Source organism: Lineus longissimus, chromosome 5, assembly GCF_910592395.1.
Source record: "Lineus longissimus chromosome 5, tnLinLong1.2, whole genome shotgun sequence".
NCBI lineage: Eukaryota > Metazoa > Nemertea > Pilidiophora > Heteronemertea > Lineidae > Lineus > Lineus longissimus.
Window position 1 is genome coordinate 544,230 of NC_088312.1, and position 21,638 is coordinate 565,867.

Sequence of the window (21,638 nt, forward strand, 5' to 3'; positions counted from 1 at the left end):
TTTCAACCGAAATAGATGTATTTTTATAAAGTTCAATAAACTTAATTTGAATTTGAATATTCATGTTCGCTCGGGCAACATGCACAGTGCCCTTCCCACCTTATAGTTATACGGAGAGTGCCGGATCGCTACCCACTACCTAGGCTAGGCCCTTCTTGAGTAGGGACTATTAATCTTAAATCTAATGATAATCATGTTCTAAAATCCTAAGTAATAAAGGCTTTTTAAATTGGTCTTCTGATTAGTAATTAGCCAAGTAGCCTACGCCCTGTTTGTATTTAGCGTGTGCCAAACATCCCCAGATATTAATATAAGCCCAGTAATCTACAGTAACTCAATGTTCTTGAGACTCCCTGTATAATTTCATATCACCTCCCTCTGAAAGAAAAGCCAGTCGAGACACGGCATACCCCCACTGATAGAAAAGCCGCTATCAGGTGGCAACTTTTTGGTTGAATCGACGGCTGGGCTGAAACGGCTCATGGGCTAAATCGGTGTGCAAGGGATAGTAGTCCTAGGGCTGATAGTCCGTGTAACAATAGCCCGCATTGCTAAATGTTTTGGTTAGGGTTAGCGGTACAATAGATCATGCTGCTTAATTGGTCAAATATAATGCTACCGGACTATGACTCCAGGGGGACTATATCCGCTGTCACACCGGGGCACTCACCGCGGTCATGAAATCACATTACGGTACAATCTCCCGGGCGCTGGGCCAAATGTCCAATTTTACATGCACCCGCTGCCCGGGCGCCGGGCCAAATGTCCAATTTATATGCACCCGCTGAAATTGTCACATAGTCCCTCTGCCACAATTAGATCGTCCACACACTGATCCAGTGTGTATAGTGCGCTGCTTGTAACATGGATTGAAAAGCCTTCTTGTTATGTTTTGATAAAAAACCATTTTAAGGATGTTGAGATAGTTTTTTTATAACACCATGAAGTGTATTCGTGTCAAACAGATGCGTAATTAAGATATAGATTTTTAACAATGAATGGCGCAGTCATGGGCGCTCAGTGTTGCCGTGATCCGTGATCAGGTATCAGCAGGACTGATCACGGCGCATTTCGCCTCACTTCAAATATGATTTGTGTATTTATGCAGGTTTCTCGCATGAATCTATTATCTCAGGCATATGACTTTCCACGGCGTCGCTCAGGCAATAAAAACCCTTTTTTGATTTGTTTTTAGGCCCCGTTCACCTTAGAACGCGCAGTGATATTGCGCGCATGTATGACAATTGTTGATCGGTGATTGTTCCCATTGTTGAGAGGTGACTGGCGAGCCAACTGTGGCAGAGACAGTAGGTCGAGTGAGACAGGCTTGGCAACGATGATCACCATTGACGACGCTTGGAAAATGTTTGTGGTAATCCGGGAAAATTTAAATCAATCATGGCAGTAACTCCTAGCGCTTTACCGAAAATCCGCAAAATAACCTCGCCCCAGACCCCAAATGAATATAATGGTAACCACTGATAAAAGTTGATATACTTGGGTTGATATTGCAACCACCACGCCTGTCCTGTGTAGGCCTATAGTTCATACTCCAACTACAACTAGAGAAGCCCAAATATATGGCTTCATCGCGTTGTTTTTTTGGATGGACTTGATATGGGGCGCCAACTCAGCAAAACATAAATAATGAGAAATTTGATATGAGTTTGTGTTGTGAAGGGAATCCTAATCATCAATCTCATTACACGATGTCTTTATCAAGGCAGAAATCCAAAAAGGCAAAGCTTATGTCATCAAGAAACAACAGAATGACGTAGTCGAGGATGATTGATACTGTCCACACTTGAAATTCTGCCAGCCCTGATTCTCTGCACTTTGACGTGATTTTCAAGACTCACCCACTTGACGTGATTTACCAGCAATATCTATTTCAGGCCAGTTCAAAGCAACCCAACTCTGGAATGATATCATCTGGATGCTGAAAAAGAATGTTGCAGTTAGAAAACGGCGTTTGAAGAAGCGGATTTTTCAGACGTGCTTTACTGGGGCAGATGCTGTTAACACAGTGTTAGAAGTCCTGCAGGATGAAAGCTTTAGTAGCAGCGTCAAGGAAGTTTCCCGCGAAAAAACAGTCAAAGTTAGTAATTCCTGTCAAATCTCTGTCAAAGTCAGCATTGCCTATTGGAATGCTGATACTCTATGCATTTTGAAACAAAGGTACTTAAGGAGACCATACTGACGTTCGGACCGACATCAGACTAGTCAGACCTCCCTTTTTTGGCCTTCAAGCATTTATCATCCTAACTTGATCATTAAAAGCTGCAGTTCTTCCTCAACATGGAACATCTTTGACTCATAACAACAGCTTTGCACTCATTTCAGCTTTGTCAAGCATTCCTTGACAGTCGAGTGTTCCAAGCAGTCTCCAGTAAAGATGAGGACAAATTTGAGGACAGTAGTTCTAAGTATTACAAATTTGTGGATGATTCAGACTCTGACTCTGAGACAGAAAGTAACTCTTCAAAATGTCAACATGACATCAGTACAACCAGCATTACTTCAACTCGGTCAGAGAAGATAACGATCGCTGAGAAGTTCAGGTAAGTTTGTTGCATCTTATCTGTTGACTTGCAACCCACTTTGTTCATCAACATATCTAGGAACAAATCCCCAATGGCAAATTCAAAGCTTGAACCCAGAATCGTCTAAGAAGAGACAATTGACTTGTCTACATGTGTTCCATCATTGTTCCATCAATGTTGCTGAGAGGTAACATTGTAATCTACTGGAATTAAGAAACTTATGAGATAGGTTCCCTGCCTCAGGAGGGGGGAGGGGATTACCTGGAAATGACTATTACTCAAATCAATTGAAGATGACGTCAGTCTGGACATACATTGTTTCCCTTTCAGAATAAATCGCGATCTGGAACCTGATCTGACCGATGGCGTGATTAGCAACCCGCTTGTGATCAACCAACGAGGACAGATAGTCCAAGAACTACTTGGACTTAGCAACTCCAAGTTGAGACACAGCACACCAGAGTTGAGAAGAAGGAATCTCTCACCTTGCAATCTGTTTAAGAGAAGGAATACACTCACACATGATGCAGCTCCACACAGAGATATCTTTACCTCAAGAGGTTTGTTGATAGTTGGGTGTATGGAGCAATTATAATGGTGTTCAAGACAAGACTGACTTCATTTTGTTTCCAATGCTAACTGCCACATAGACAGGTGTCAACTAGAGTTTTAAGCCAATAGCATTTTGCTCATTTGCCTTGTTGGTCAGTATTTCTAGGTTTACTTTTTTTTACTTTTAATCTTGATGATATGGTACCTTATTCTGCTTCAGTTTCTGATGACATCCTGAGAGAGATTGCTTTGTCTCGCCTCTTACGACTGGTCGACCTCCCAATCTTGGACGGCCTACTCTGCATAACATATAAATATAAGTCTCAGCCCATCGGTGCTTTCAATGCTAATTTTAGGGCTTGTCGGTCTCCTATGATGATTGAAGGGTAAGTCCTGTCATACATTGGTTGCCACCTTTAGACGACGTCCCAGATTTATAACAGAATGAAATCAGGCAATAAACATGTACATGTTTGTAAAGAAAAACCAAAATACAACCAAGTTGCAGCCAAAAACTGCCTTGAAAAGATGTTGTACGTCAATTAAGGTTGATGATGTGGAAGTGTTTTGATCATTTCTAACGTTGCTATACAAAAGAGAGCTCTCAGTTCTGTGTTCTGTTACAGGTGCTATGATGATTGGACCAAGACTGCCTTGGATGTCCTAGAATACGTTCCAAAAGGTACAAAAGTGATGGAGGCGTATCTTACCGAATCAAATGAGATTGTTCAGAAACTAAAGCTATATCAGGGTGTGATTGATCACTATTCAGATGTTTGTGATCCCTTGATACCGGAGGGCTTTACAGAATTGGTGGTCGCCATTCTCAATCTGATTATGCAGAGGAAGTACTTCCTGACGATCGAGGCGATACAGTTATTATTGGTGCTGCTGCCATACTCCTTGAAGGATGAGATTGAGAAGTTGATCAGGTTCATATGGGCTGTCAGTCGTGAAGACAAGATAGTCCTTGATGAAAAGGTGAGTGCTTGTAGAGTGTGACTGGTTTTGGCCTTTAAGACTGGCTCATTATCCTAGATTTGTTTATATGATCCCTGGACTAGTTGTGACTTGTCCTGATCTGAACTCGGGTAGGTGATGTAGAAGCTATTTTAGCTAGTTGATCTCCTTGACTCCCAGGAGTTCCATTCGGAAACCTAAAATAATGACGGTCAGAGAAGTGTTCTTTGATTGTGAAGCTTGCAAGAGGAGCAGTCTTTTGCACACCTAAATGTCACCTCTTTTGAAAGTAACTTTCCTCATTTCTGGATGTCTCCTCATTTGGTATAAAATGGGTACCATTGGTGAGACCATAATTTGGGTTCTGATAATTCGTTTCCATTTGCAGCTTTCTAATCGTGCTCTGATGGAGAAGACGGTGAGTCCTGTGTTAGTGAGGAACAACATCCTGGCAGCCAACCAAGCGTCCCAGATTGTGATGTTCATGCTCGACAATCATGATGAGGTGTTCCTCGTGCCCCGAGGTGTCCAAGAGCAGGCTGATCTCCGCATAATGGCACTGAAGACTGGACGGTTGCCGCCTATCATGGGTATGTAATTTATGACTTATTGCTGCTCACACATTATGTTTGAGGAGGAAATGCGGCTATATTTCAAAATGACTCTTTATGGTTCAGTGTAATGGAATCCCTATACATGTATATGTTAGCAATGAGAATTGCTAAAACTTATCGACATTCGTTAGAAAGTGCTTGAACGGTACTTTGTGATGACACCATGGATTTCACGATTGCTTTCATTCATAGTAGTGGTTTGTTCTCCTATCCTCATCATTTTGTCGGTGCACATTTTCAGAGCACGCTGAATTCAGTAATCGTAAGTGACATGCTGTCTCATCATTAAAGCTATCACCTCCTCAGCATGATATTGTTTATGCGGCATTATCACTTTAGTATCTTACTTATCATCAGGCCCTCATTATTTACCTCGTGCAGATATGTCATTGAGAGGTACATGTATGACAGTTCTTCTCTCCGTAACCTCTAACTTCACTTCATCACTGTCATTCTAATTGCTTGAATTTATTCCTTATTAAGTTTATTCCTATGTTTCCTGACGTTTTCGTGTTCCTAAAATATTTCCTAAAGTTTTCCAACTTTGGGTTGTTGCATTTTCACCATGACCAAGCCTTATTTATATTACAAAATCCTGCAGTCTAGGTACATTTGTACTTGTCATGACAGCCTTTGTTAGTGGTCAATTGATGTTCCACTGAAAAATGAGAAAACTTGGCCATTCTGAATTGTGCTCTTTCATCTTTTGAAAAGCCTATCTGTAAATAAGTTTGTCAAAGCTGTTGAAATTGATATGAGTTATTCAGTCACAAGCAGTGTTTGAATATCCAGATAGCGCATGTTATTCAGGCTCAAGTAAAAACCAAACTGTCTGATTATCACTTGTTGCTTACTTTCTTCCAGAGTTTACGTACTGTGAAAGAATAACAGAGGAAGACTTCATAAATCAGACTGTGACATCAACAGAGACGGCCCTCCGTGATCTCATGAACAATATCCTGGATGACACCAAAATACCATTGAAGGAGAAGAAAACTCGGCTGAAACAGCTACTGAAAGAGCATCCGGAAGTCTTCAACAAATACTTCGCTGAATATTTATGAGTTACATACAACAAATGTTAGGTGTGACTATGTTTTAAATGCTGGCTTGCAAACTTCTTGAGCATTCTGAGCTGGATAAAGCGCTTGTGTTATTGTATTTTATTTAATCGAAAATGGAACTGTAACCAGTGTTCTTATTATGATTTTGTCCAAGTGCCTTCTTATTAGGCGAATATTCTGATTGTAAATAGTGTTGAAATGTGAACAGAAAGGTTATCAACATCTTTGTGAAGGGGAAAGCAGACTTTTACATTCCAGGACCGCATCAGTAGGCCTATGTTTGGATGTCATTTTATCTTTTTTTATTCATCGACTTCATTTCATGATCCAATGATATGTTGGTAGAAACAAATCTGCAATTATGGAAATGGCTCTTGTGATTTCATCTTTTTAAACATTTTATACTGTCTGTTTTACACTTAAGTATTGAAACTTTGTAAATATTGTTAAAGAAAGTACGATGTATATCAACTTTACACCAATAAACCAAGTTATACAAAGAATTTATATTGTTTTTTTTCTTTTGAAGAGTCTTAGTTCCCTATCACGAACGGCTCTTAACTGCCTTTTGATTTAGGGACACCAACAACCAAGGATGCATGAACCCATGCCAGGATGTAATTGACCCGGGACACACAGAACCTGGACCAAATAACCCACCCAATATCATGGTACCTTGTTTCGCTAAATTATCAGAGAGATGGGTCACATTCTTTCCCCAACAATCTCATTTGATCATATTTGTGTGAACTCTATTAAAGATTGGTTGAGATGCTTATACTAGACTACTGATCCCTGAAACATGTTTGTTGGCTCATGACATCCTCACCCTACATCTTTCAACACAATTTCCTCACAAAGTCAGCCAGTCCACCTTACTAAAATGTGGAAGCGGGAATGATTGCCATTTGGAAAAGTGAGGGTGCTTTCAATAGCAACCCCATACCGAGAACAGCCCAGCTTCACAGTAATCAGAGCACCTGCCGACTTTACAGTAATCCGCGCACCTGCGATGACGTCATGATTTCCTCCACCTGGCAACTATCCGCCATCTTTTAGCAAGCACTGTGTTTATGTACAGTGATTGCACGCGGTATATGGGAGTGCAGATGCAGGGAAGTTTGAGAGGAAAATATCAGTTTGGAAGATAAGGTTCGTACTGCAAATCACATTATTGCACGTTAAAAATGTAATGAGATTATTTTGAAGCAATCAGAACACATATTGCAGTTTTTAAATCCGTTTTCTTTAGTTATCACTTATCGGTATTTTGTGTATCCCCTGGACTGCATTGTAATGATTAACTGTAATGTAGGTGATTGTATGCAAATATTCATGTAGGGACCAACAACAGTGTACATCATGTACATGCAATGCATGGGTGTGGACAGTTTGCTGCTGGCATTGGCCACTCCCCAGGGGTAGCTAGCTCTGACAGGAATGCGACCAGTTTGGTATTCATCATTTCATGAGATATGTTTGCTTTCAAGCAGGTACATCATACATGTATCCAGTATCACTGTCAGTGTGAAGATGTGGTCAAATGCACCAATGCCAGGCTGGCCAATGCAGCAGGCATCCTACAGTAACGTGGCCTCGGAACAAGGTACGTTGAATTTATACAGTTCACAGGAAAGTCTGAGAAATTTTGGGGATGAACTTCAATGTTCAAAATTCTCACACCAAACATAAAAGCAATATTTGAAGATGAGATATGTGATGATTGCGGTTCTCTGATTCGATTGTACAAGCTATGGCAAATCCTTTCCCTTTCAGTTGATTGGGCTGCCCTGGCCAAGCAATGGATTGCCCAGAAGGAAGCTCAGGACCATGGAGGAGGTATGATGATGGGGGCTCCCCCTCCGCCCCCTCCTCCACTACCTATGCATATACCAATGCCAGCAGGTAAGACATTTTGCAGTCTTGTAATCTTAGGACTGACTAAACATTCTCGTAATTGCTCTCGTTCCAATACTCCAATTGAGCTATGTTGTTATGCTTGTCTTCACCTGGCTTTAGCTCAGAAGACACTGTTTGGAGGTTATATTGAGCCCTGATTTATACATCTTTCTACATTGCTTATTTCGTGGCAAGGGAAAGAATCTAAAATCATATAGTTCTAACTATTCACATTCATTCCAGACAATCACAACTCGTCCCATGGCCATGGAGATCACATGATGCCAGCAGCAGCACCACCCCACCAGCAGGGCCAGTGGGGGGCCAGGCCTAATTGGGGGGGTTGGCAAGGCCAAGGATTCCAGGAGCAGGGAGGTTGGAATCATGGCCAGCCACCACCTTTGCCTCCAGAACCAAAGGTAACGCTTGTCTCTTTTCTCAGAAGTTGCTAATTCACTCATGCATTCACATCATCAAAATTATACCGAGCTGACTGAACTATAGACATCGCTGATTTAATACAAAAGTATTTGGTAATTGACACTCTGTTTTTGATTGCACTGTGATTTTCAGTGCTTTCTGTCATTGTAAGAAACAACATACATTAGGTTTCACAACAATTCTTACATTTCATTCACTTTGTGTTTTAGGCACCTGAGGTTCAAACATTTGATTACGGTCACGGAGGGCAGTCGGCCGGGTTTCAACCTCCACAAGATCATCAAGAACATCAGGGATTTCAGTACAATCAAGTCCCACCAGAATCGTTTCATCAGCAGGTAACCATTTGGTCCAGGTCCAACTTATGTTTGTGTACATTTTGATAGAATAATCTCGCATACCATGATAGTAGGCGACTATAGTAATAATTGTTTTCTGCTGTCTTTTAGGACTACAATAGCTACTGGGACAACCAAACACCTCGTCCTGAGGCAGACGAACCATCGAGTCATCGAGATCGGTGCAACAGTCGACACGAACGTGATGGACGACGAAGTGGACGTGATCATCTTCATCACTCGCGTTCCCATCATTCCCCACCCCCCATGTCTCATCTCCCGCCACCGGTGCCGCCAGATCTACCCATACCAAAAGTTGAAGATGAAGAATCGGCTGGATTAGGTGAGTCTCTAGAATTAATCCCCCCCCCCCCCCGAGAAAAAAAATTAAAGTGGAAGTTGTCAATCCCAAGTTCAGAGCCAATCCAGGTCATAACAGTAAGAAAAACTTGTAGATTTTGTAATCGTTTGTTACAGATGCTGCTAAGCGGCGTGCCCTGCCGGCCTGGATCCGTGAAGGTTTGGAGAAGATGGAGAAGGAGAAGACGAAGAAGCATGAGAAGGAGTTAAAGGAGAAAGCAAAGAAGGAATTAGAAAAGGTGAAGGAAGAGGAGAGAGAGGCCAGGTTGAAGGATGGAGATGAACCAACTGTTGTCAAGAGCAAATTTGTAAGTTATTCAAGTTTCTCGTTGTTCTCTCAACGCTGTGTGTAAACAGCATCTAATTGCTAGCATGAAGGCGAATGGGAGCAAATGCTCAGACCACATGTAGTTTCCCAGTTTGTGACTTCAAGATTGCTGAAGGAGGCTGTTATTATGTAAACTGAAACACATATTGCATAGTTTGTGTAACTTCCTTTTGTAGGATTCCGATGATGAGAGTGAGAATGAGAGTCCGAAACCACCAGCTGTTAAGGCTGAGGAAGGTGAGAAGGCCGAGTCACCAGGGGTGAAGGAGGGTGAAGAAGAGGAGCCTGAGGTCAGTGAGGAAGAGAGGCAACAGAGACTGGTACGTGGAGGAGAAACCTAATGGAGAAAGCTCTTTAAACATCGACATTTTTTGAAAATTTAACTGTGAAACAAATGGTATCGTCATAAAGAGCCAATTGATAGCTCCTGTGTCGTGTGTTTGGTAACAGCATGATATCATCTTGTAAGGCTCTACACCATTTTTCTGCTTTGCGGTTGATGAGTGATTGTTCTCTTTGCAGATCATTAAAGTGAAGCGGTGGCTGACAGAGATCCTGATTGAGGTGACTGGTCAGGAGATCGAGTCTGTGGCCGATGAGGTCTGTTACCGTGAGAAAGGCAAAGCCAGAAAAGGTATACTCCTCCCAGTACAGGGTGCCTAAGGAGGGCCAGCTCATAGTACACTTCTAGGTCACTTGGAGTGGCTTGAAATCAATACTTTGGTCGCACAAAAACTTTTTTGTCAACAGCTGTAACATAAATGCTATAAACACTGCATCTTAGTGTATGTTACCAATCGTCTTCTCATCCTTCTATGGATGTACTTCAATGGCTTTTTCATGGGAGATCTACGAATGGAACTTTCCCCTACTGAAGCAACTGTGATACCACGAGTTCTACATGCATTTTTTTTACAAGTATATCTGGTACTTTTTAGATACATTCTCTTTACATGTTTCTGTATGTATTTATTTTATTGTGTTAAAAATATCTAGTGAAAACAATTGTCTGAATTGTTGAAAGCCTTTATGAGTTTGTGGTAAATGTTGTATTTGTATTGAACATCTTCATCTTCAGGCGTCATGCACCTCATAGAAGTTGAATATATTGCTAAAAACATGTGAAATTCTTGGGGAAGATACTTCTTTAGGAGCTGCGACAGAGATGCTCAGTAGGGCTATAGATCTTGAAAACTTTCGTAGATCATGGAAATATTTGTTTGAATTTTGATAAGCATTCCATTGTATCTCATTGATTCTTTCTTTTATCCACAAATACATGTCTAATCTTCACATCTTCTTCATATAGCAAGGCTTGCTGCGGTTTTCTGGAAGGTTTCGGCTCAACATTCCAGCTGTATCTTGATTAACTTTGCATACTAATTTTTTATGTATATAAACTACAGCTAAGCAGCTGGCCAAGTCTTCTGCTTTGGCTTCTATTGGATCACTGGGTAAGTACTCTAATCTTTCTCTTTCAGGTGGTTTGTTTCCATAAGATGCTGATTTATAGTGAACTTGTTACTGTGGTCTTTCTGGTACTAAGTGCTGCACGATTAAGCGATGTGAGTTGGATCTAATCCTGGATCGTCTGATCTTCGGGAAGGGCTTCATTGAAACATCTTACAGCTTGGCCTTGCAAACTTTAAGGGATATTCTAAAACTGAGTTGGAAAGCATCCGGTGAAATCATGATCTTGGGACAGCGAGTTTTTCTGATAGTTGAGGGAGATTCCAGATTGCAGGCTGTTGAATTGTGCCTTTGTGTGATCATGGTTTGACTGGGTGTGGAGGTATCTTGTGGAAACAAACTGCTGTTTCGATTGAATGGAATGTCGACTTAAGATTGCTTTCTTGAAAACCTTGACAATTGCGACACCGTCTTCAAAATATTTCATATTTTCATTTTCATATGCCAAATTTCATAATGATATGTCAAATGCGGCAAAATTCCATTACGAATCTTCGTCTAGTTCATTTTCATCCAACTTTAAGAAAGAAACAATCTTTATAGCATTGTTAGTGTATAAACTGTGCTGATAACTGTTAGGTCCAATTTCCTGCCTGTGATTTCATAACCACCAGTGTTTGTTTTTACGTGCAGATGGTCCTACTTAGAGCCCTTGTATCAGCTTTGCATCATCTATATTTTCGATCTCGGCAGGTCTCCAGTATGGTTCCGACAGTGAAGCCTCTGAGAAGGAAGACTCATCATCGTCCGAGGGAGACTCGGAGGCTGAGCTCGAGCAGGCAATCCGCGAGAAGAAAGCTGCATTCCTGCTGCGTGTGAAGGAGGAGGAGGAAGTCGAGCGGAAGGAGAGACGAAGGGAGGAGGAGCGGGAAAGGGAGAGAGACCGCCAGGGTAGGAGGGAGCAGGAGGAGAAAGAACGGAAAGAGAGAGGTGAGCAGGTCAACATTATCATACTTTTTAAGAATGGCTGCAAAGGCTGGGCTCTCAAAACCAGAATAACTTTCTCCTCCTATAACTATTCTTGACATAACCATAGTTTTCAAATGCAATTGCATCAGTGAACTACTCTAGTTACTGGAAGTTGTAGCCACTCAACCACATGTAATTTACTGTCCAAAAATCATGAATAACGGTAGCAAGTGTATGATGTGTGAATTTTCAGAGGAACAGGAGAAGGTGTCTAGACTCTTACAGAGCACCATCACTGAGGAGGACGAGAGCTATCACTTTGAGAAGAAATACAAAGCGATCCCTGGACTGGAGAATGAGGATATGGATCAACACAAAAAGTGCCGGTCTTCGCGTGTGAGGGCCGAGGGATCAAAGCGAAAAGACGAGTCCAAGTCAAAGAAGAGGAAAGTGCACAGTGCAACCAATGACAGTGACAGCTCAAGTTCTGACTCTAGTGACTCTTCCGACTCATCGAAGAAGAGTGAGTCGACGGGCTCTTCAGATGAGCAGGTACCTGACTGGAGTGAACGACGGGAACGGAGGGATGAGGAACCGGGGAGGGAGAGGACAAAGGGTAGTAGTCGGTATGAGGAGTATAGGAGGGGGGAGAGTCGGGAGGAAGGGGAGGGCAGTGAGGGCAGACGTGGGGGGTCGACTAAAGAGAGGGACAGGGGCTTACGAAGGGACTATGATCGACACTCTAGTAGAACTAGCTTGCATGGTACTAGTAGTAGGGGTGAGGACCCGTACGACTATAACAAACGGGATATAGACAAATATAAGTATGAGGACCGGGAGAGGAGTGGGGAGAGGCGTAAGAGACGGAGCAGGAGTGGTGACGGGGATCACGACCGACGTAGTGACCGCGATAGACATAGGCGCAGTAGGAGCTATGATAAGTATGGTGACCATGGACGTGACTACCGTGATGATGACCGACGGGGGAGCAAGTATGAAGACGATTATGAGAAGTACAAAGATTACGAAGATGATCGAGAATCAAAATCAAAGTCGCGACGATATGACAGGTCGCCCTCCTACGAGTTAGAGTCTTCAAGGAAGCGGAAGAAAAGCTCTGATGGGTCAAGGTCATCCAAGAAGTCGAGGAGAGATCGTCACCGGGGGAGTGATTCAGAATCAGATGGTCACGGTAAGAAGTCGAGAAAACACAAGTATAGATGAAGATGACAGCAACATAAGGTGGGCCAAACTTTTACTTCCGTACTTCACTTCTTGTTTCAGGTTCAATACCAGAGGGGTCTGCAATGTTGTGTCTGACTGATCAGTTATCAATGCTCTGTGTCGCCTGTATTTTGAGTATGAAGTTCATGAACAAGTTGCCTCTTCTTTAGCATGTGAAGCCTGGAGAGTTTATGGTGAAAATGGGTCATCATGATTACTGGTTTTGAAAAAAGCGCTGTATATTTTGAATTGTCTGTTCAAGTTGTGTTTCCTAAATCACTGGATAAAGCGTACAGCCACCAACGTCACAAAATCATGAAATGTGAACATTAGAAATCATGAGTGGTGGACTTGCTTGGTTCTTGTAAACCTCTAGCTGGTCATTGCATGCCCTCTCTGGTACATACAGTAAGTGATTGTAGTCAAATGTGTTGGTTGGTGTCAGGTGCACGCACATCCCTCAGTGGGGAGAATACATAGGCATTTGGTGCACAGAGGTGGACATTCCCGAGTAGGGAGAATACATTACAAGGACTCACATTATCCTGGTGCTCTTATATCATGAATTTTGGGGATGCATCTTGTGAGTTGGCTAAACACGTTCTACAAAATCGATTTGAAAACGATTTTTCAAATGACTTTCTTTTTCTCTTTGTATTATGGGTGATGAGAAATGACTATCAGTGGTCAATGGGCTCGGTCTCAGTGGACGTGGGAGAGTCTCCAAAAAATCAAGTTCACATTGGCAGGGTGTTTACTTCTTGCGTTTGCTAGCTATGAAAAGTGGCTGTGAAGTTGTGTGCTTTGCTTCATTCCAGGGTTAACTAAGATACAACTGTTTTGGATAGGATCAGTGTTATGAACTCTTTCCTCAATGCATATCGTGGTGGATGGAAGTGGAATACCAGGACGAGTTGTATTGTCAAATATGGATGAGGCAGCGAGTTTTGGGAGGCGATATCATGGACTTGTGATTAGTAAGATCATTTGGATACAGGCAATGAGTCTTCGGAGTAAAGTCAATATGTGACATGTGTTTTCTGATGGAACATAGCCACATTTGCTTCTGCAGAATCTTGCCATTTGTCAGCCAAATCTTTGAAATTACCGCTTCTAAGTACCTATCATGAGTGTCCTGGCCCAGTACAAGGACTTTGATGGGAAATTATTTAGCCATTTGTGAAACCTTGAGGATGTTCTCAGAAAATTTATCAAAATATGGATTTAACTTTTGTGATACTGTCTGCACTTGTGGCTGTATTCTGCTGTTGAAGAATTCTACTAATAAATGAAAACTTGATTATTATTCAAATGGAATGTACTTATTACCTTGAGATGATGTTACAGGAGACATACATCAAATGTTTATGCATTGAATGGATAGAAGTTAATAAAAATACAGAGCTTTTTACTGCAGGTTGAGTTGACTGCACAAATTGTTAATGTCAAAATACATGTACACATTGGGTAAATTATATGCAGTTTCCTTCAATAATCTTAGCTCAGTGAATCGGTTCACCGGTGTTCATAATCAATGTTTCATTTGATTTTCTTCTAGCATGATTTAGACGCTTTATGTTCATCGTGTGTGCAAAATCTTTTCAAGATAACTTTGTGTGACCTCTGGTCACCGCTGATTGTACCAAGCCTGAACATACTGACTGACCTTGTAATGATGCAGTATTTATGTGTCCTACCTCTTTCATTGCACATCTGATGTTCAACATCTACGGATACTTGCTGTTTTAAACATTTGCATGTCAATGTCTGCAAGAACTATGTATTGTATAAGAACTGACCGACTCTCTTATGAAATGTTGAAATTTGATTTGGAAATAAGATGGCTAGAGGCATGCTATTGCGAGCCGATCTGGTGTATAACATATTGTTTGTGCTTGCCTCCAGTATGATCAGGTCGCGAAACCAGGCAACCTATTTTCAGGCTTGAACTTGTTCACTTATTTCTATAGTTTGCTTCAAACTACTTCCTGTTGACACTGTTATCCTAGAATGTGTCAGCCAGTATCCTTGTCATTGTGTGAGCTGTTTGTAAAAGATACAGGAAGTGAAAAGAATAGAAAACAAGAGGAGATAATCGACCAGTAGTACTTTCAATAGATCTGAATTCTACCTGAAACATTGACCTTACAATTTCAAATTCTGTCATATGATGATAAATTGAATCGAATAGAATGTTACTGGAGACATAGTGTGGATGTAGTGATGAGATCTTCAACTAAAATAGAATCCTATAGGGACAACCTTCTCATTTGAAAATCATGCACTTTGCGTATCTTTAAATGGTTTTCAATGCCCGAATAAATCTCATCCCTGAACTGTATAAAGTGTAAATATTCCCCCCTCTGCGATGTTGTCATTGCAGGTTTTGAGCTGCCTGTAGAGTAGGATTATACAAGATTTTTTAAGCTTGTGTTGTGACAGCTACACATGTAGAGCTGGAATAAAAGTTTTGATGTCTTAATCATGTCTTGTGGTTGTTGATACTTCTGTTCTGAACATACATATGATCTTCGGCAGAATTTACCAGAAGATCGCTGTAGGTCGAGGCCAGGCAGGTTAGGACTGTCAGCAATGGGAGACATGGCAAGTTTGGTCTGAAACTGTCGTCTGGTTGCGACTCTGGGTTGAGCATCATCACTATTGGAAGTCTTTACAGGTTGTGATGGGAAGTCTAGTTGTGACACTGATGCTGGAGACCATTATTGCATTGGAAAGACTGCAGGTTGCGCCAAAAACTGAAGTCGGGGCCGAGGACCGTTGTCACTATTGAAAGCGTGGCAGGTTGTGCCCGATGTCTTGAGATCTCTTCCTTTTGGAAGGTTATTCTGTCGGCAATGTTCACCCAACTGAAACATCTGGGGGAATAGTACAATAATGTGATACGGGTGTCGCTACCGGGTGGCCTTCGTGGCAGATAATTCACGACAACCACAACTACAAAAAAACACGTGGTAATGTTTGTCCGCAATGTATTGTGGGTAAGGAGTTACCATGTGCTTTTCTTAAAATAGCCGATGTCAACAAAGGGGGCCGAGTATCTTTGGATCTACCCCTAGCGATTTATTTTTTCACACCAGGTAAACCCCCTAAGCAGGTATATGGTAAACCCCGGACCTGTAGGTCTGTGGTGCGACACCGTATGGTGTCGCCCTCTATTATCAGATTCCGTTTACCAGCCCCACAGCAGGTATTATGGTAAACTCCGGACCTGTAATCTGTTGTGCGGCACCGTATGGTGTCGCCCCCTATTATCAGATGCTGTTTACTAGCCCCACAGCAGGTATTATGGTAAACTCCGGACCTGTAATTAGCCTGGTACCACTGGCCACCGTCAGACGACGCTGTTGCGTCCCGTCGATACAAAAGTCAAAATAGGTCAAACACAACAGCGTCGTCTGACGGTGGCCAGTGGTACCAGGCTAACCTGTAATCTGTGGTGACACCGTATGGTGTAGCCCCCTATTATCAGATTCTGTTTACTATCGGGCCACAGATATCCAGATTTCTGACCATACAAAATGGCGCTGAGTCTGACGTCATATCCGTAAATATTGTAAATGTGCTTCAGTCATATGTCACTGAAAAAGGAGCTTCTAGATGGTTGTATGAGTAATATCCCGATTTGTGAATACATAGAATGCGACCGATCTGATTACGACAGTTCATAAATACATCAAGAAACGATTTACGCCCTAACACCCATGTTTGTGTGAATGGTACAGGTGATTATCACTACAGGTAGGTGATAGCTTGATCATTTTGTAGCTTCCTCAGCCATGCAGCTGATGATGATGTACATGCACAGCATACACTACATCTACATGCATATACATGTACGCTTCAGCACAGCAGCATATACATGCATGCCAACTCAACTGTATGGTTACATGATTATGAATAGTATGAATTGACTTCATGGTCAGATGCTTTGATCTGTAAGTGTAAATGCAGCTACTCTAAAAATGTTTCATTATTCAGTGGTCATTCATTGATTCAATCATCATGCTTGGTGAATCCGTGATTGTGATTGATGATCTATAGCCTAGGCCTATAGATAGTATATAGATCCTGTAGATTGACCATGCTACTACATCCAGTTCCGGGTGGTTGGCATTGCCATTGGCCAACTCATGCTAGCTGTTGGCGTAGATGTTTCCATTCCATTCTTCATTGCTTTTCAGTCCAGTGTAGTAACCATATCTTTGAATAATCATTTCTTCCAGAATCCAGCGAAAAGAATTGACCAACCAAGAAGAACCAAGACTCTAATTCCACCAAAATGGATCACAATGAGCAAGATGACCAGTTGAATGATTCGTTTGATGGAGAATTCCCTCCACAAGGGTCCTCAGACGTCAGCGGCTTAGATTCATCAAGTGATGCTGAGACCTTACAGAAGAAAAGGAGGACAGTCAGTCCTTTTGTGGTTGCAGGTAATGACACTGAATAGTTTCATTGCCCATTTCTACTCTGTCATGACTGTTGCATGTTTGTTTTGCCATGTCATCTGATATTCTTGGATTGATCATACGTGGTCACTGAAGGAGCTGTTGGATGCTCTCGTTACTGTGTGTTAAACTATGCGCCGACGTCCCACTCCAAGTTGATTATGGCTGCTAAATCAAATTGATATTTAGAACTAGAAGGAATTCATGAATGACTCTATCAACAACTTCTCTTCCTCAGCATCTCCCCCAAAGTTTGTCACCTTTGACAACATAATGCAGGCTGCCAGTGGTGTGTCCAACATGGCTCTAGCTCACGAGATAGCAGTTGACAGTGAATTCAAACTGGAGAAACTGGAAGCACCCCAAAACAGGTAAATGTATCATCAGATTCTGGTCTTCTGGTCTTTCCTCTCCCTGGTTTTGTCCTCTCTCAGTGTCATCGGTCTTGGCACCTTGTGAGAGTAATATTGATCTGAAGTGAATTTGTCTGTCTGCAGGAAATCAATCTGTTTCATTGAGCAGTTGTAAGTTTATCCTCTTTGTATCTGGTGATGTTTTCTGTAAGCTAAATTTTGTGTCGTGTTTCAGCATCGAGAAACAGGTGAAGGAGGTCATGCACAAAGTATTCTGGGACGTGTTGCAAGAAAAGTTAGCACAAGATCCACCAGATAATTCACATGCTTTGCTACTACTGGCGGAAGTCAAAGAGGTGAGTTTTTTGGATTTGAGCTTTTCAACTGTTCTTGACTCGTGACTTCCATTTTGCTTGTTTCCTACTGTACTCATAAACTTCTGATTTTTATTTTCCAGATTCTGCTGACAATCTTACTGCCACAACATCAAAGGTTAAAAGTCCACATCGAGGAGGTTCTTGACCTTGACCTTATTAAACAAAAGGCAGAAAATGAAGCGATGGATATAATGTACTATGCTGACTTCATCATCTCCATCATGGCTCGTCTATGTGCCCCCGTCCGAGATGATCAAATTGCCAAGTTGAGGGAGGTGAAGGAAGTTGTGCCACTGTTCAAGTGAGTTTGGTTTATCGCACTCTGCAGACCTATCTAAAGTTCTTATTTCAATATCCTCAAAGTGCTACCATTTTGGGTTCCCTTTCTCCCAAGATATGGCGTATACTATTTGTCATTATTTCAATACATTGTTGCCTGGTGGATTAGGAATGCAGTGCCAGAATGATGGCATGACAATATGAGTACAATCAGGCAGGGCAGACAGTTGAACATGAAGATAGAGGAATGATCTGTCATTTGGTACGTTTGAAATTGATGTGTTGTCTTAGTCTTCTTTATATTCAGGCAAGCTTTAACTGAAACTCACTTCTTTATCTCCTTGTGATCCAGGGAAGTATTTGCTGTCTTGGACTTGATGAAAATGGACATGGCCAACTTCACAATCCAGCAGATCCGGCCGTATCTGCAGCAGCAATCGGCAGATTATGAGAGGAAGAAGTTCCAGGATTTTATTGCAGCACAAGAAGGTGAGGTTGGGTTGACATTCAGACAAGGGCATCGTAATGCTTCAATGGCTGACAGCTGACCAGTTGGTCCAAGATCGGGACTGAGCCTGGTCGGAATCTTTGGCTTGAACGTCTTCTTGAGGATGAAAACTCAAGACTAGAGTCCTCCATCTGGAAAGTGGAAGGTCAGAGGCTCTAGGATCCAGTGGATCTTATAAGAAATGTAAAGCATCAGCACCACGCTAGTGCACCCACAGAGAGGTCGTAGGGTAACTGTATTCTTTCATTCTAGAAATTGGATTGGACGGCCTAGAAATGACCAAAAAGTGGTTAGAGAGGAATTTTACGAAACTTCAGTCGGAGAGTTCTTCGCAATCCCAGGGTGCCTCTGCATCAAGCACACAGAACCTACTGACACCGGCTTCCATTCTCAACACTGCCTATATCGAGCTTCTTAACTGGGATGAGAACTTACAGTTATATCCAGAGGTAAGTACAATTATCATAGAGTAGAAATAAGTCAAGATCTATGTTCATGAGCTAGGAAACACGTTCAGAGTTAGACCCTAAGGATCAAAGAGACTAATCCTTTAGCGCCCAGGGCGACATTCCTGAAGACAGCAACCACAGGTGATAATCCCAGTAGGAATCTCAGGCTGAAACTGATTTTGATGTCAAAGTGCTCTTTTCCAATGTTTCAGACCTTGGTGATGGACTATACCCGTTTCTCCGATCTGCGTGACAAGAAAAAAAACTTGTCGTTGATCTCTTCGTTACTTCTGTTGACATACACCACAGCTGGTCAGGCTATTGCTGGCATCAATGGCTTCAAGGAGAAACTCAAGAAAGAAATTGCCATATTGCTTGATGGAGTTCCAGAGAGGTAGGAGAAGTCTCACACTTAGTAACATATTGGGCAAGACAGCAGACTAACCACACATGCACACCCGCAACCAGCATTTGTGTTTTTCAGCCAATTTTGGAAGTCGTATTAGTGAAAAAATTAAAGATTAGAGTTTTGCAAATGAAAGGCCTGTGAATGCCTATGAATGTGACCTCAAACCAACACACCTTGCACCTCTATGCTCAGGGAAGCAAACAGGGTTAAGGTTAACTTCCTGTGGACTTGCCACAGTCATGGACTAAAGCATGATGCAGAGCAAACTAGGAACATTACAAATGGTTCTGAGCAACTCTTTCTCATCTTTTGCAGTGAAATTAAGAGCAAAATAGCACACGTTGCAGATCATGTGATCCGTCAAGTGGATGAATGTCTCGTTAAACATGCATTCCCAGCTCTTGATCAGAACCAGCAGTCATCTATCAGAGGGCAGTTTGTGGAGGTCGTCAACAGTCAGCACCCTGTTCATACCATTATCAGTAAGTAAATATGCTGAATATGGCTTGCTGACTGTGATTTGGAAGTATCATTGCAGATTATTGTAGGAATAAGCCCTGCTTTCATCCCATCAGTTCAAAGCACTTTACATCAGTTTCCTGCAGGAAAATCCATTTGCCCCCGACTGATGAGCATGACATCTCTACAACTTTTCCATCAAAAGCGACTTCTGAGTTCAGAACATCTCTAAAGTACTCGTGGAAGAATGTGTCTGTTAGGTCTTTTAAACCAATGCTTCAATTTCATTTACAGCTGCACGTGTTCATAAATTCATCAAAGAGCTAATGGTGACCGGATGTAAAAGTCCAATGAAGCTACCCCCAGGTCTATCAGCTGTCGAGACGGAGCTGAGCCAAGTCACCGGACAGTTCCTACGCCTTGTTTCACATAATCGGTCAGTGTTTGGACTTTATTACGCAGACATTATTAGTACGATGTTACGGAGAGAGAGGGATGAGGAGGTTGAGGGTGGGCAGGCTTCTGCAATGGATTGAGAATAAGGAGCAGTTTTGTCAGGCTACAATGAGGTTTACACTATCGACAGTAATGGGTTAACAAACTTAATGAAACTTGCTGGCATGTGCTGGTGTCAGACAAATGATACAAAAATCCAAAGCAGTTACGGGTGCTTCGAAATTTGTACATAGATTTTAATGGGACAAAATCAGGAATTATTCAGAATTTGGATATATGTTGCTTCACAGTATCAAGCAAAATGAATTATCAGTTGTATACTTGGCCTGCTTGTCAGCCTTGGTGTTTCCGTAAATAGCTATTTACCTTGAGAATTGAATAGCTAGGTCTGTGTTCGTCACTGGTAATAATGTGACATGTGTTTCCCTACAGTTTGAGCCTCTTGTGATATCAGATACGAGGAAAAGTCTTCGTGGCTATGTATGTAAACTGCAGGTTGTTGGGCAACCATTATGTAGCCTTGATGAGATGATGGAGCTCTCTTCACATGAGATGTTTGTACATATCACTGGACATCTAGGTCAATTCTTAAGTTATTGCATCAACAATATATGCAGGAAAGACGCTAATAATCATTGCATCATGACCTTCTTGTGAGTTTACCACTGCAATTGGTGTACATCTCACTCATATATCAATGTCTTGTTGATCGTTGACACTCAAACCTTCATGTGTTTCTTTACCACACATTATTCTTTGCACTAAAGAAATATTGTGATGGCAACCAAGCGAGAATGGAACTTGTCAGATGATCTTCTGCCATTATTTGTTTTAAGATGACTATTGTATATTTCATGTGAGAATGTCAACTGTATATAATGGTTTATAGTTTATTTTTGTGGTATGATTTGAGATCAGGTCTCCAAACCTGGCCAAGTTGATGGCTATCAGGTGTTGAGTTCATCATAACAGACCTCGCAATGGGCTTCTGGTACATGTTGCAAGGAGCTGTGTTGGGTTTGTGGCTCGGTCTCTGTCTTGCAGTCATGAGAGTCAATCCCGACTGTTGGCTTGAGACTCTAGGTAGTGAGTAAGTGAGTTAGTGATTGTACAGCTGAGTCTTGAGAGTCATTTATTGCCATGCACTTTCTGTCTCATTCATTTTATGATCTACAGA

General features: G+C 41.9%; 3 protein-coding genes across 5 annotated transcripts; all 3 read left to right on the forward strand.

Annotated features, from left to right (window-relative positions):
• Positions 1-1,324: 1,324 nt before the first annotated feature.
• Positions 1,325-6,155, forward strand: LOC135488256 (DEP domain-containing protein 7-like). 3 transcript variants are annotated; one of them, XM_064772790.1, is made up of 9 exons: positions 1,325-1,372; positions 1,896-2,098; positions 2,344-2,561; positions 2,874-3,103; positions 3,316-3,481; positions 3,722-4,076; positions 4,444-4,645; positions 4,911-4,931; positions 5,534-6,155. In XM_064772790.1, exons 2-9 carry the CDS (start codon positions 1,937-1,939, stop codon positions 5,731-5,733), a joined length of 1,554 nt encoding a protein of 517 aa, XP_064628860.1. In that variant the 5' UTR covers positions 1,325-1,372; positions 1,896-1,936; the 3' UTR covers positions 5,734-6,155. The 3 variants fall into 3 exon arrangements, with proteins under 3 accessions (XP_064628860.1, XP_064628858.1, XP_064628859.1); XM_064772788.1 differs by having other exon boundaries at positions 1,333-1,471; XM_064772789.1 differs by lacking the exon at positions 4,911-4,931 and having other exon boundaries at positions 1,333-1,471.
• Positions 6,156-6,819: 664 nt separating this feature from the next.
• Positions 6,820-15,184, forward strand: LOC135487555 (arginine/serine-rich protein PNISR-like). Its single transcript, XM_064771344.1, has 12 exons — positions 6,820-6,885; positions 7,224-7,339; positions 7,510-7,638; positions 7,876-8,051; positions 8,283-8,411; positions 8,523-8,754; positions 8,889-9,079; positions 9,276-9,419; positions 9,622-9,733; positions 10,506-10,553; positions 11,263-11,499; positions 11,732-15,184. Exons 2-12 carry the CDS (start codon positions 7,267-7,269, stop codon positions 12,700-12,702), a joined length of 2,442 nt encoding a protein of 813 aa, XP_064627414.1. The 5' UTR covers positions 6,820-6,885; positions 7,224-7,266; the 3' UTR covers positions 12,703-15,184.
• A 1,033-nt stretch (positions 15,185-16,217) lies between these two features.
• Positions 16,218-21,621, forward strand: LOC135488386 (T-complex protein 11-like protein 1). The gene is made up of 10 exons (XM_064772980.1): positions 16,218-16,461; positions 16,947-17,156; positions 17,410-17,542; positions 17,760-17,880; positions 17,982-18,202; positions 18,533-18,669; positions 18,941-19,137; positions 19,350-19,531; positions 19,862-20,028; positions 20,300-21,621. Exons 2-10 carry the CDS (start codon positions 17,003-17,005, stop codon positions 20,539-20,541), a joined length of 1,554 nt encoding a protein of 517 aa, XP_064629050.1. The 5' UTR covers positions 16,218-16,461; positions 16,947-17,002; the 3' UTR covers positions 20,542-21,621.
• The last annotated feature ends 17 nt before the right edge of the window (positions 21,622-21,638 follow it).